This window comes from Trichechus manatus, unplaced genomic scaffold (genome assembly GCF_000243295.1).
Source record: "Trichechus manatus latirostris isolate Lorelei unplaced genomic scaffold, TriManLat1.0 scaffold00073, whole genome shotgun sequence".
Classification (NCBI taxonomy): Eukaryota; Metazoa; Chordata; class Mammalia; order Sirenia; family Trichechidae; genus Trichechus; species Trichechus manatus.
In genome coordinates, this window is record NW_004444009.1 from 2,611,841 (window position 1) to 2,624,985 (window position 13,145).

The 13,145-nt window shown below is 41.4% G+C and overlaps 1 protein-coding gene across 1 annotated transcript in view; it reads left to right on the top strand.

Annotated features, from left to right (window-relative positions):
- HMGCS2 (3-hydroxy-3-methylglutaryl-CoA synthase 2) overlaps positions 1-6,697 on the top strand; it is a 28,140-nt gene extending 21,443 nt beyond the window's left edge. Inside the window, exons 7-10 of the mRNA XM_004380429.2 lie at positions 1,300-1,470; positions 2,964-3,070; positions 4,226-4,351; positions 6,586-6,697. Of these exons, the coding sequence (XP_004380486.1) occupies positions 1,300-1,470; positions 2,964-3,070; positions 4,226-4,351; positions 6,586-6,692 (511 nt within the window). The 3' untranslated portion in view covers positions 6,693-6,697. The remainder of the gene's footprint in view (positions 1-1,299; positions 1,471-2,963; positions 3,071-4,225; positions 4,352-6,585) is intronic.
- The last annotated feature ends 6,448 nt before the right edge of the window (positions 6,698-13,145 follow it).

The window sequence follows — 13,145 nt, forward strand, 5'->3', positions numbered from 1 at the left end:
ACTGTTAAATGAGAAACTATTTTGTTCTGTAAGCCTTCATCTTAAGTGAGAATAACAGCACAATTGGAAGAGCGTAGTCAATGTCACTGAATGTGCATGTAGAAATTTTTGAAATGGTGTATCTTTAGCTATGTGTATTTTTACCAAAAAAAACATTGAGAAGTTAGAAGGTTGACATGTTGTGGGGTTGTTAACCAATGTCATAAAACAATATGCGTACTACTGTTTCATGAGAAACTATTTGTTCTGTAAGCCTTCACCTGAAGTACAATAAAAAAAAGAAAAAGAAAAGAAAAAAAAAAGCCTTTGGCTCAGTAATTCCACTTGTTTGAAAGAACATGTAGGCCAATTCTGAGAACTACAAGTAAAGTAGTTGTTCTCAAAATTTATTATACATAAGAATCACCTGGGGATCTTATCAAACTATAGATTCTGATTCAATACATCTGGAGTGGAATCACTGCCATTGCCTGGGAACTTGTTGGAGATACAGATTCTCAGTGGGAGTTCAAACAGGAGTGAACCAGTTCGAAGCCCTGTTCTGAACCCTTTAACTAAAGTTATCCTTCTATTAAACAAAAACAAGCATCTCTCGAGACAATGGTACATTATTACTTGACAGCTGGGTGAAAAAAATTTTAAACTTTTAATTAAAAACAAATATAAAAAGTTTAAGGTAGGTATTTGCATGATAAAGTACAACATGTTAATGGTAGAATCTAAGTGATGGGTATATGGGTATTCACTGTAAAATTAGTTTAACTTTGTTGCATGTTTGACAATGTTCATAATACAATATTGAAGAAGAAAAAAGAACATGTAGATATTTACTGTAGTGTTTTAAATAGTGAGAAACAGGGACGGGCATTGGTTAAAGTAAGGTACATCTTACCATGGATCATTCTGCAGCCTCTAAAAATAATGTTATACAAGATGATTTAATATCATGAAGGAAATTGAATATACATATTCTAAGTTAGGAAAGCATGTTCAACAGAATACAGAATATATAGTATGGTTTTATTTTCTAATAAAATGTATGAATGCAGGGATGGACTCCACAAGAAAAATATGACATAAGTGCTGTATCTGAATGGTAGGACTGTTGGTGACATTTTTTCTTTGTGCTTTTCTATAATATTCTGTAATAAACTATTCTATGGTAAAATATTTCTTTAACATTCTATAATAAAGACATGTGCCCCAAAGTCTTCTCTCTAGAAGCTGTTACCTCTCTCCTTGCCCTCCTTCTCCTTCCTGTGGTCTCTTACCTGGCTGATTCCTCTGGTTACTTCACAGGGGACTAAAACCGGAAGACACCTACAGCAACAAGGACATGGAAGCAGCATTTGAAAAGGCCTCGCTGGACATGTTCAACAAGAAAACCAAAGCCTCCCTTTACCTCTCCACACACAATGGGAACATGTACACCTCATCCCTGTATGGGTGCCTGGCCTCGCTTCTTGCCCAGTGAGTACCATACCTGGCCGCACCTCCTATCCTCACACACTGAGGGGCAGCCAACGACATACTTCCTCTTCTGGTTCAGAATTTTAAAGAAAGAGAGACGAAGAGAATAAGAAGGGGGAAAGGGAGGAAGAAAAGAAGGAAGAAGGGAGGATGGAAGGAAGGAAGGAAGGGGAAAGAAACTTGTTTCAAAGGTATATTTATAGGTGAATTTATCTGCATTAAACAGTGGTCTCTAAAGTGAAGTTCATGTATGTCAAGGAGTGTGCAAGATCTATTTGGGTGCAGCAAGAAAATAGAACTTTTTTTTCATATTTTTATCACACCCATTTAAAATGTCTTTACTTAGTAGAGCATGGTGGTTAAGAGCGTCTAGCTTTAGAGTTCACAATCTGGACTCAGATCTCTCTGTACCATTTATTAGCTTTGACCTTAGAAATTTTACTTAAATTTTATGTGCCTCACTTTCCCATCTGTAAAACTTGGATTATAATAATACCTACCTTACAGAGTTTTGGTGAGCATTAAGTGTCTTTTACCAGCTGCTGTGGAGTCAACTCATAGTGACCTCATGTGTGTCAGAGTAGAACTGTGATCCGTAGGGTTTTCAATGGCTGATTTTTCAGAAGTAGGTCACCAGTCCTTTCTTCCAAGGTGCCTCTCAAACCTCCAATCTTTCAGTTAGCAGCCAAGCATATTAACCATTTGCACCTCTAGCATTAATCAGGTGCTCAAATGTTAGCTGTTATTTTTATTGATATTCTATCTTGTGTGGTTTATAAGGAAATAATTGTACTACGGTATATGTATGGAGTCCCTTTGTGGTGCAAACAGTTAAGACATTCAGCTGCTAACCGAAAGATCGGAGGTTCGAGTCCATCCAGGGGCTCCTCAGAAGAAAAACTTGGTAATCTACTTCAGAAAAATCAGCCATTGAAAACCCTATGGAGCATAGTTCTACTCTGATACACATGGAGTCACCAGGAGTTGGAATCGACTCAATGGCAAGTAGGTTTTTTGTTTTTGTTTTTTTTAAATTGGTATATGTATATAACATAGGAAAAAATGTATATGGGTATACTTGATCACGTTACTGATGGGGAGATGATCAAAACGTGACTGCTGAAGCCTAACCAGTCGACATGGGAGCCACGAGGGTGATTCTTGTGATCTGGCCTCCATTTGGAAGTGCTTTCAAAGTTCGCTGAGTTCATCTTGTCCTTGTGTGGATATATTCCCTTTGTACCCTAAAATTCTGCTGTGCTCACTGTACATTTTATATCTCAGACTTCATCTGCTGTCCTCTTGGCTATGTTTCCTACTTCTGTACCTGCCCCCAGGGTCAACCCAAAGTCCCTCTAGATGTAGAATGCCCTGAAACCATTTGTGGTTGCAGGAGGTAGACAGGGATTAGACTGGGCAGATAGGTTGGTGGCTTATTTGAAGCACAGAATAAAATGCTGGTGTATTTTTTGTTTTGATTTGTTTCCCTGTAGTCACTCTGCCCAAGACTTGGCTGGCTCCAGGATCGGTGCATTCTCCTATGGCTCTGGCATGGCAGCAAGTTTATTTTCACTCCGTGCGTCCAAGGATGCTTCTCCAGGTGAGTCCCATCTTTCCATCAAGGCACTCATGACGATTCATCTGATAAAAAAAACCGTCTTCTGCCTCACAGTTCACAGCTTGACGGAATTATGCTGTGATTGGGAACAAGGGAAATCACTAAATGGATTTAAGCAGTGGAGTATGTTTGTCTAATTTATGTTTTTAAAGCACCTCTTGGCTACTACTTAGTGAGTAAATTGAAGAGGAACAAAGGTAGTGTCTTAGGCTGGGTTCTCTAGAGAAGCAAAACCAGTGCAGCGTATAAATATATATATACAGAGAGATTTGTATAAAGGAAATAGCTCATGTGGTTGTGGAGGCTGGAAAGTCCCAAGTCTGTGGGTCAGGCTGGAGGTTTCTCATGACTCATGTAGCTGCAGGTGCTGTCAAATCCAAGATCAGAAGGTCAGATAGCAGGCCTCTGGTTCACAGACTGTGAAGTCAGATGAATCCCAAGATCTGCAGGTTAAGATGGCAGGTAAGCTGCTAGCTCAAGCTCTAAGAACCAGAGATCAGATTAACATGAGCCAGCTGCAGGATCTACAGTGAGCAAAAGCCTGCTAGCCTTGCCAGAAAGTCCACCTATATTGGATACAGGCCACACTCCCCCAGGAAACTCCCTTTCAACTGACTGGCTGCTCACAACAGATCTCATCATGGAGGTGATCACATTATATCAAATCTCATTATGGAGATGATTGTATCATTAAAAAGCTGCCAAACTACATAGTAACTGCCAAACCACTGAGGATCGTGGCCCAGCCAAGGTGACATACGACCTTAACCACCACAAGTGGATATGGAGAAACCAGCGAATAGGCCAGGCAAGAAAAGAACTACTAAGGTGGTGAGTTGGTTGCAACTCGTTAAAGAGAAGTTGATGAATTTGAGGTATCCAGCAAATATTTGCTGATTATTTCATGATTAATGTAATCAAGGACACACATCTAAGCACTATATGGGATATACCTTGACTAGATGAGTGTGTTAGCATAATGTTTTGGTAACATTATGTTTGCTGCCCTTCATCATTTCTTGATATTCTAAGCCACACACAAAGCACTTTCCCCAGGGTTTCAACTCCCACAGAACCCGGCTGTTGGTGATTGATACGACAATGAAGCACGTTAAGCATCTCACTTTTCCTTCCCAGGCTCCCTGCTTGAGAAGCTGGTGTCTAGTGTAGCAGACCTGCCAAACCGCCTAGCTTCCAGGAAGCGTATGTCTGCTGAGGAGTTCGCAGAAGTAATGGACCAGAGAGAACAGTTTTACTGCAAGGGTAAGAAAAGGAGCAGGACGAGAGAAGGAGAAGGCAATTCATCTCAGATTCCATGCCAGTAGCTTGGAGCCAGGGGACAGTGGTGATTCAGTGGTAGAATTCTCTCACCTTCCATGCAGGAGACCCAGGTTCTATTCCTGGCCAATGCACCTCATGCACAGCCACCTGTCCGTGGAGGTTTGCATGTTGATATGATACTGAACAGGTTTCAGTGGAGCTTCCAGATTAAGACAGACTAGGAAAAAAGGCCTGGCAATCTACTTCCAAAAAAATTAGCCGATGAAAACCCTGTGGAGAGCAACGGTCTGATCCACAACTGATCCTGGGAAGGACAGATTACCCAATAAGCAAGGTATGCACGGGCTTACTTGTGCTTACTTATTAATCTCGAGTGAATAATTTCCCCTGTTTTTCACACGTGGTGAAATTGTTCACAAATAAGTCTGTGCATACCTTGCTTACTGGTTAATCTGCCCTCAATCATGGGGATGACATAGGACTGGGCAGCATTTTGTTCTGTTGTACATGGGATCACCATGAATCAGGGACCAACTAGACAACAGCTAACAACAACAACAACAAGCTGGAAGCCAGGGAATCTAGAAGTCCAGAATATAGTTAACCATGGTCTAGACTTCTATGAAATATGACTGGGAGAAGATCTGCTAGATCCAAAGGGTCAAGAACTGGGTGTGGAAGCAGAAGGCAGAGTTGGGAACAGGTAGGAGATGGCATAAACTTCCCAGTACAGAATGCAGCAGCTGCCCAAAACAGGATACTGGAGAATGTAATCCCACAGAAGCCAGAAGTATGGTTCTTGAAATACGTTATCTATGCAACAATGGAAAGAGCCCAGATGCTAGAACTAGATGTCCAAATTTGAATCTGAGCTGAGCAACTCACTAGCTGTGTGCCTTTGGGAAAATTATTGCACTGTTCTCAGTTGCCTCATTTCTAACAGGATACCAACTTTGCAGGGTTGCCAAACAGATTAATCAATTAGTGTACATAAATGTTACCAACAAATATTACTGTCTACTCTCAACTGCCCTCTTACCCCACCAAACATAACAAACTATCACCCAAAAAAAGCAACAAATGAAAAGGAAACAAAAGCCAAAGAAAGGTAAAACTGGAAAGACTAGATGGTGGTTTCAAAACTTTGATACCCACATTTTCTCTAGCAAAACTTGAGACACATGGCTTGCAGTATATATGAAAAGAAGATAGAACATATGAAATTGGGAATGTGTCAATGTTCCCGAAAACCTAGACCTTGTGGTAACTGATCTCATCTGGAACAGGGGACGTGATAGAGCTAACTGGAAAAACAATTTTAAAAATTGGAAGTAAGCCAAGTGTACATCAACAGATGAATGGATAAACAAAATGCGGTATATCCACACAATGGAATATTATTCACCATAAAGAGAAATGTAGTTCTGATACATTGTATGACATGGATGAACCTTGAAAACGTTATACTGAGTGTAATAAGTCAGACACGAAAGAAGAAATATTGAAATACGTGAAATATATTTCACATATACGAAATATCTAGAACAGGCAAATGCATAGAGACAAAAGTTTATTAGTGGTTACCAGGGGCTAAGAAGGGGGACAAAAACAGGGAGTTACTGCATAAGGCATACTGAGTTTCTGTTTAGGATGATGAAAAACATTTTGAAATGGATATCACAACATGGAGAATGTAATTATTGTCACTGAATTATACACTTAAAAAGGTAAATGTCTTGTTATCTGTATTTTACCACAATAAAATTTAAATAAAAAACAGGACCTCTTAGGTGAACATTAATGGACAAAGCACTGAAGCGCTACAATGAAATCATAGCCAGAGAACTTAGGGCTAGGCAGGAAATGTCTATTAGGAAACTGGAAGTTTTGATGTCCACCTCAACCTAGGTATCACTGGCAAAAGGACCTGATGAAGATTTCAGTGGAGAAAGGGCATGTTTACTGTAGGTAAATGTCATCCTCTTCCAATAAAAATGCGAATAGCTAAACCTTAAGTACCAGATTCAAGGTGGCTGCTTCTCTGATTCTTCTGCTGGTCTAGTGTCCCGGATGGTGTATTATAGGTGACCTAGCAGCTCCCACCAGCACAGACTGAAGAGCTTCACCATGAAGTGATAGCATCTCTATTACTCTTTTTCTCTTCCCTTCCGCCATATAGCTCTTTTTGAGTGTTGCCTTTTGTGTTCATTCCACAGTGAATTTCTCACCCTCTGGTGATACTAACAGCCTTTTCCCAGGCACTTGGTACCTGGAGCGAGTGGATGAGATGTATCGCAGGAAGTACGCCCGGCGCCCGTTCTAAAGGCGGTGAGTGAGTCTGCCAAGTTGAGGGCATAAAACCATGATGTCTTTCCTCTGGGTGACAGATGCAATTTTGATACTGTAACCAGGCCAGAGAGGGTCCATTGCTTCCAAACTGATCAGTGGTGGGGAGTTCGTACCATGTTGTTAGTGTTTTAGGTGCTACAAAGTCAGTTCCGACTCATAGCAACCCTATGTACAACGTAACGAAACACTGCCCAGTCTTGTGCCACCCTCACAGGCATTGCTATGCTTGAGCCCATTGTTGCAGCCACTGTGACTATCTGCCTCACTGAAGGTCTTCCTCGTTTTGGCTGATCCTCTACTTTACCAAGCATGATGTCCTTCTCCAGGGACTGGTCCCTTCTGATAACATGTCCAAAGCACATGAGATGAGGTCTCACCAACCTCCCTTCTAGGGAGCACTCTGGCTGTACTTCTTCTAAGAGAGATTTGTTCATTCTTCCGGCAGATCTTGGTATATTCAATATTCTTCACCAGCACCATAATTCAAAACAATCAACTCTTCTTCAGTCTTCCTTATTCATTTTCCACCTTTCTCATGCATATGAGGCAACTGAAAATATCATGGCTTGGGTCAGGTGTACCTTAGTCCTCAAAGTAACATCCTTGCTTTTTAACACTTTAAAGAGGTCTTTTGCAGCAGATTTGCCCAATGCAATATGTTGTTTGACTTCTTGATTGCTGCTTGCATGGGTGTTGATTGTGGATCCAAGTAAAAGGAAATCCTTGACAACTTCAATCTTTTCTCCATTTATCATGATGTTGCTTATTAGTCCAGGTGAGGATTTTTGTTTTCTTTATGTTGAGATGTAATCTATAGTGAAGGCTGTAGTTTTGATCTTCATTAAAGTACCATGAGGGCCATTAAAACTTGGGGCAAAACCTGGGGACGGACATGTCATTAAATCTTGAACGTGAATAGAAGAGTAAGACTTGTCTACCCAATATACTCAAAATACAAAGCTGCCCTAGAAGCCTGAGAGAAAATTAGCACTATAAATGGAAGCGGGCTGTGAACCTGAACCTATGGCACTCATTCCTCCCAAGAGATAAGATCAGTATCAAGATGAATAGTTTCAGAAACGGTACAGTCTAGTGTGCTGGGGACAGATTCCTAAGGAAACAAAGTGGTTGGGAGTTTTCTCAGAGCCAGAAGCCTGGGCTAGAGGGAGCTTTAGGCTAGGGGAAACCAAAACCAAAACCATTGCCGTGGAGTCAAATCCAACTCACAGCAACCCTGTACGACAGAGTAGAACTGCCCCATAAGGTTTCCAAATAGAAGAAAGTTGCCACATCTTTCCCCCTCAGAGCAGCTGGTGGGTTCAAACCACTGATCTTTATGTTAGCGGCTGAGCTCTTAACCACTGCGCCACCAGGACTCCTCTTAGGCTAAGGGGCCAGGCAGCAATTCTTATGCCACAAAGTTCCTTCTGGGGAGTAGCAGTGAGGTTTGGGAAATAAGTGAGGAGGGGGCATAGGAAGAGAAGAGTTTAATGGAAGAGGGTTAGGGTGAGAGGAGAAATGGGAGAATTCTTTAGGGTACTTCTAAAAGAAGAATCAAATGTTTAGAATTGTAATCTTATAGTTCATGTCCCCATAAGGTTTTCATTGGTCAATTTTTTTCAGAAGTAGATCACCAGGTCCTTCTTCCCAGTCTGGCTTAGCCTGGAAGTTCCACTGAAATCTGTCCACTATGGGTGATGCTGATGGTATTTGAAATACTGGTGGTATAGCTTCCAGCATCACAGCAACACGCAAGCTATCATAGTACAACAAACTGACTCTTGAAAGTGTTAAAAAGCAAAGATGTACACCAAACAGAAAAACTAACTCAAAATGGATCAAAGCCTAAAGATAAAACCTAAAACTATAAAGATCATGAAAGAAAAAATAGGGACAACACTAGGGGCCCTAATATATGGCATAAACAGAATACCAAACATAACTAAACATGCACAAAAAGCAGAAAATGAACTAGAAAAATGAGACCTCCTGAAAACTAAACTCTTATGCTTATCAAAAGATTCTTCCGAAAGAGCCTATAGACTGGAAAAAAAATTTTGGCTACGACATATCCAACAAGAGTCTAATCTTTAAAATTTATAGAAAATGTCAACACCTCAACAACAAAAAGACAAACAATCCAATTAAAAAATGGGCAAAGGATATGAACAAACACTTCACTGAAGAAGACATGGAGGCAGCTAACAAATACATGAAGAAATTCTCACAATCATTAGCCATTAGAGAAATGTAAATCAAAACTACAATGAGATACCATCTCACCCCGACAATACTGGCACTAATAAAAAAAATACAGAAAATAGCAAATATTGGAGAGGCTGTGGGGAGACTGGAACTCTTATACACTGATGGTGGGAATGTAAAATGGTACAACCACTACAGAAAATGGTTTGGCGCTTCCTTAAAAAGCTAGAAATAGAAATACCATATGATCCAGTGTCTTAGTCATCTAATGGTGCTATAACAGAAATACCACAAGTGGATGGCTTTAACAAAGAGAAATTTATTCTCTCATGGTCTAGGGGGCTAGAAGTCCAAATTCAGGGTGCCAGCTCCACAGGAAGGCTTTCTCTCTCTGTGGGCTCTCGGGGAAAGTCCTTGTTATCAGCCTTCCCTGGTCTAGGAGCTTCTCAGCACAGGGACCCCTGGTCCAACGGATGCGCTTCCCTCCTAGTTCTTTTTTCTTGGTGGCATGAGGTCCCTCTCCTCTCTGCTCACTTCTCTTTTTTTATATTTCAAAAGAGATTGACTCAAGATATAACTTAATCCTGTAGATTGTGTCCTACCTCATTAACATAACTGCCTCTAATCCTACTTCATTGGCATCATAGAGGTTAGAATTTACAACACATAGGAAAATTACATCAGATCACAAAATGGTAGACAATCACACAGTACTAGGAATCATTGTCTAGCCAAGTTGACAGATATTTGAGGTGGGACACAATTTAATCCATAACATTCTACCCTTTGGCCTCCAAAAATTCATGTCCTTGCAACATATAAAACACTTTCAATCCATCATATCACAGCAAAAGTCTTAAATTAATTCCAAGTCCCAAATCCAAAAGTTCCTCTTCATCTGTGAAATCTAGAATATAAGTTAACTTCCAAACAAGTGTACTTCCAAAGTACAACGGTGGAACTGACACAAACTAGACATTTCCATTACAAATGCGAGAAACTGGAGGGAAAGAAGGAATAACAGGCACCAAGCAAGTCAACAGAACACATTACATTAGCTCTAAAGGCTTGAAAATAATTCTCTGTTCTCTGAGACCTTTTACACAATGGCCCTGCCCTCCAGGCTCTGGGTGTTGGCCACACTGTCTGGATTCTGGGTGGAGGCTCCCCAGCCCTGGATTTTAGCTCCACTTTCCAGGCCCACTGGAACAGCAACTCTGCTCCCTCACATTTGGATGGCCCCATTCTACTAGTCCATCTGAGTGTCAACCCTCCCCCCTCAGCCTGGCAGGCAGTATTCTTCTACCCCTGGGCATGTCAGCCGCACCCCCTCACCGTTGGGCAGTGGATTCAGCCCCATCTGCTGGCACTCGTGAAGAGGCAGCCCCACACTCTGGAACTGAGTTGGTGAAGATCTGATTCTTTGAAACCTAGGAGGCTGTGGCTCCAGCCTTTGAGACCCCAGAGGTTGTGGCCCTTTGAGCTTGTGGCAGCTCAGCTTCCTGTGTTCCTTATCTCTTCAGCTCCTGCTTCCTGGTTCCTTGGCCTCTCATCCCTGTGTGCCTCTCCACCGGCGTTTGCCCTGCGGGGGCAAATGTTCCAAAGTTCTGTAGCTTCACCAATAAGTGCGTGAAGGCACTCCATGCTGCTAGTAAACTTCAGCTGGAAGGCACTCAGCTCTCTTGCTCTGTGGGTTGGCAATCCTAGCTCCACCGATAAGTGCCCAAAGGCATCTCACTCTGCCAGGAAGCCTCCTGCACAAAGGCACTCAGCTCTCCTGCTCTGTGGGTCAGCACCAGCACTGTCTGTTGTTGTTCTCCTGGTTCTGCTGCTGTCATTTCTCTGCTGCTGTCATTTCTCTGATGCTGCTTCTGCTGTCTGCACCATGTCCAATGTACTCTCCTCACTTTCTTCTGAGTACCTCAAAAGAGGTTGACTCAAGATACAACCTAATCTTGTAGATTGAGTCCTTCCTCATTAACATAACTGCCTCTAATCCTGCCTCATTAACATCCTAGAGGTAGGATTTATAACACATAGGAAAATCACATCAGATCACAAAATGGTGGACAACCACACAATACTGGGAATCATGGCCTAGCCAAGTTGACACATGTTTTGGGGGGACACAATTCAATCCATAACACCCAGCAATCCCACTTCTAGGTATATACCCTAAAGAAATAAGAGCCATGACACAAATAGACATATGCACACCCATGTTCCTTGCAGCATTATTCACAATAGCAAAAAGATGGAAACTACCTAAGTGCTCATCAACAAATGAATGGATTAACAAACTGTGGTACATACACACAATGGAATACTATGCAACAATAAAGAATAATGACAAATCCATGAAACATCTCACAACATGGATGGATTTGGAGGACAATATACTGAGTGGAATGTCAATCACAAAAGGACAAATATTGTATGAGACCACTATTATAAAGAAATAAAAAAGTTTTACACACACACAAAAAAATTCTTTGATTACCACGGATAGGAGGAGGAGGGAGAGAAAATTATCAAATAGATAGAAGACATGTGTTAATATTGGTGAAGGGAAAGGCAATACACAATATGGGGCAAGTCAGCAAAACATGACCAAGGCAAGGGAGGACACTGAGCAGAAAACAAGAACAAAGGGCTACAACAGTAATTACTATAACATAGACAATCCTGAAACAATAGTATTAACAAACAATAATTTACAAAGGGATACATAGGTAGATAGGTATGCCAAGAGGTGTGGGAGGGTGTCAGGGAACACATCCACCTGCAAATATAGGTTTGATGGTGGATATTTCTACATACATAACTGTGGGTGTTGCTTATATATTAATAGACAATAGGCCACACAAGGGCCACAGTCAGGGCAACTTTTTGGAGCTCTGCTGGTGCAGTGGTTAACCAAAAGCTCAGCAGTTTGAATCCACCAGCAAATTCTTAGTCATAAGCAAACATCTTACGGGATGAAGTTCCTAGGCTTGAAGGTAAAGGACCATAGACTAGGGAGACATCTATGTCAATTGGCACAACATAGTTTATACACACAAAGTTCTGCATCCTACTTTAGTGAGTAGCATCTGGGGTCCTAAAGCTTGTGAAGAAGAAACAACTATTGGCCTCTTACCATCCAGAGCAAAGGAGAATGAAGAAAACCAAAAACTCAAGGGAGCAATTGGTCCAAAGGGCTAATGGACCACATGAGCCACAGCTTAGATGACCCCAAGACCAGAAGAAAAATTGTAGAACAAACAAATTCACAAAAAAGACCAGACTTACTGATCTGACAGAGACTGGAGAAACCCCTGAGACTATGGCTCCAAGACACCCTTCTGACCTGGAACTGAAGCCATTCCCGGAGACCACCTTCCAGCCAAACCATAGACAGGCCCATAAAATAAACAATAACACTCGAGAGGTATGTGTTCCTTAGAACAATCAATTTTGTGAGATCAAAAGGGCAACATTTGCCCAAAAGCACAGACGAGAACGCAGGAAGGGGTAGAAAATCAAGACGAAAGGAAATAGGGAATCTAGGGTGGAAAGGGGGAGAGTGCAACACATTGTGGGGAATAAAACCAATGTCACAGAATACTTTATGTACAAACTATCAAATGGGAAATGAATTTGCTCTGTAAACTTTCACCTAATGCACAATAAAAAATTAAGGAGGGAAAAAAAAAAAAGCAAAGATGAAACTTTGAGGACTAAGGTGTGCCTGACCCAAACCATGGTATTTTCAGTTGCATCATATGCATGCAAAAGCTGGGCAGTGAATAAGGCAGACTAGAGAAGAATTGATGCCTTTGATTATGGCGTTGGTGAAGAGTATTGAATATATCATAGACTGCCAGAAGAAAGAACAAATCTATCTTGGAAGAAGTACTTCCAGTATGCTCCTTAGAAGGGAGGATGGTGAGACTTAGTCTCACATACTTTGGACATGTTATCAGGAAGGACCAGTCCCTGGAGAAGGACATATGTTTGGTAAAGTAGAGGGTCAGCAAAAAAGAGGAAGACCCTCAATAAGATGGATTGACACAGTGGCTGCAACAATGGGCTCAAACATAGTAAAGATTGTGAGCATGGCACAGGACCGGGCAGTGTTTCATTCTGCTGTACACAGGGTCATTTTGAGTCAGAACTGAGTTCACGCCACCTAACAACAACAGTTCATATCCCCATATATGCCTTAATTTTATATTCCAAA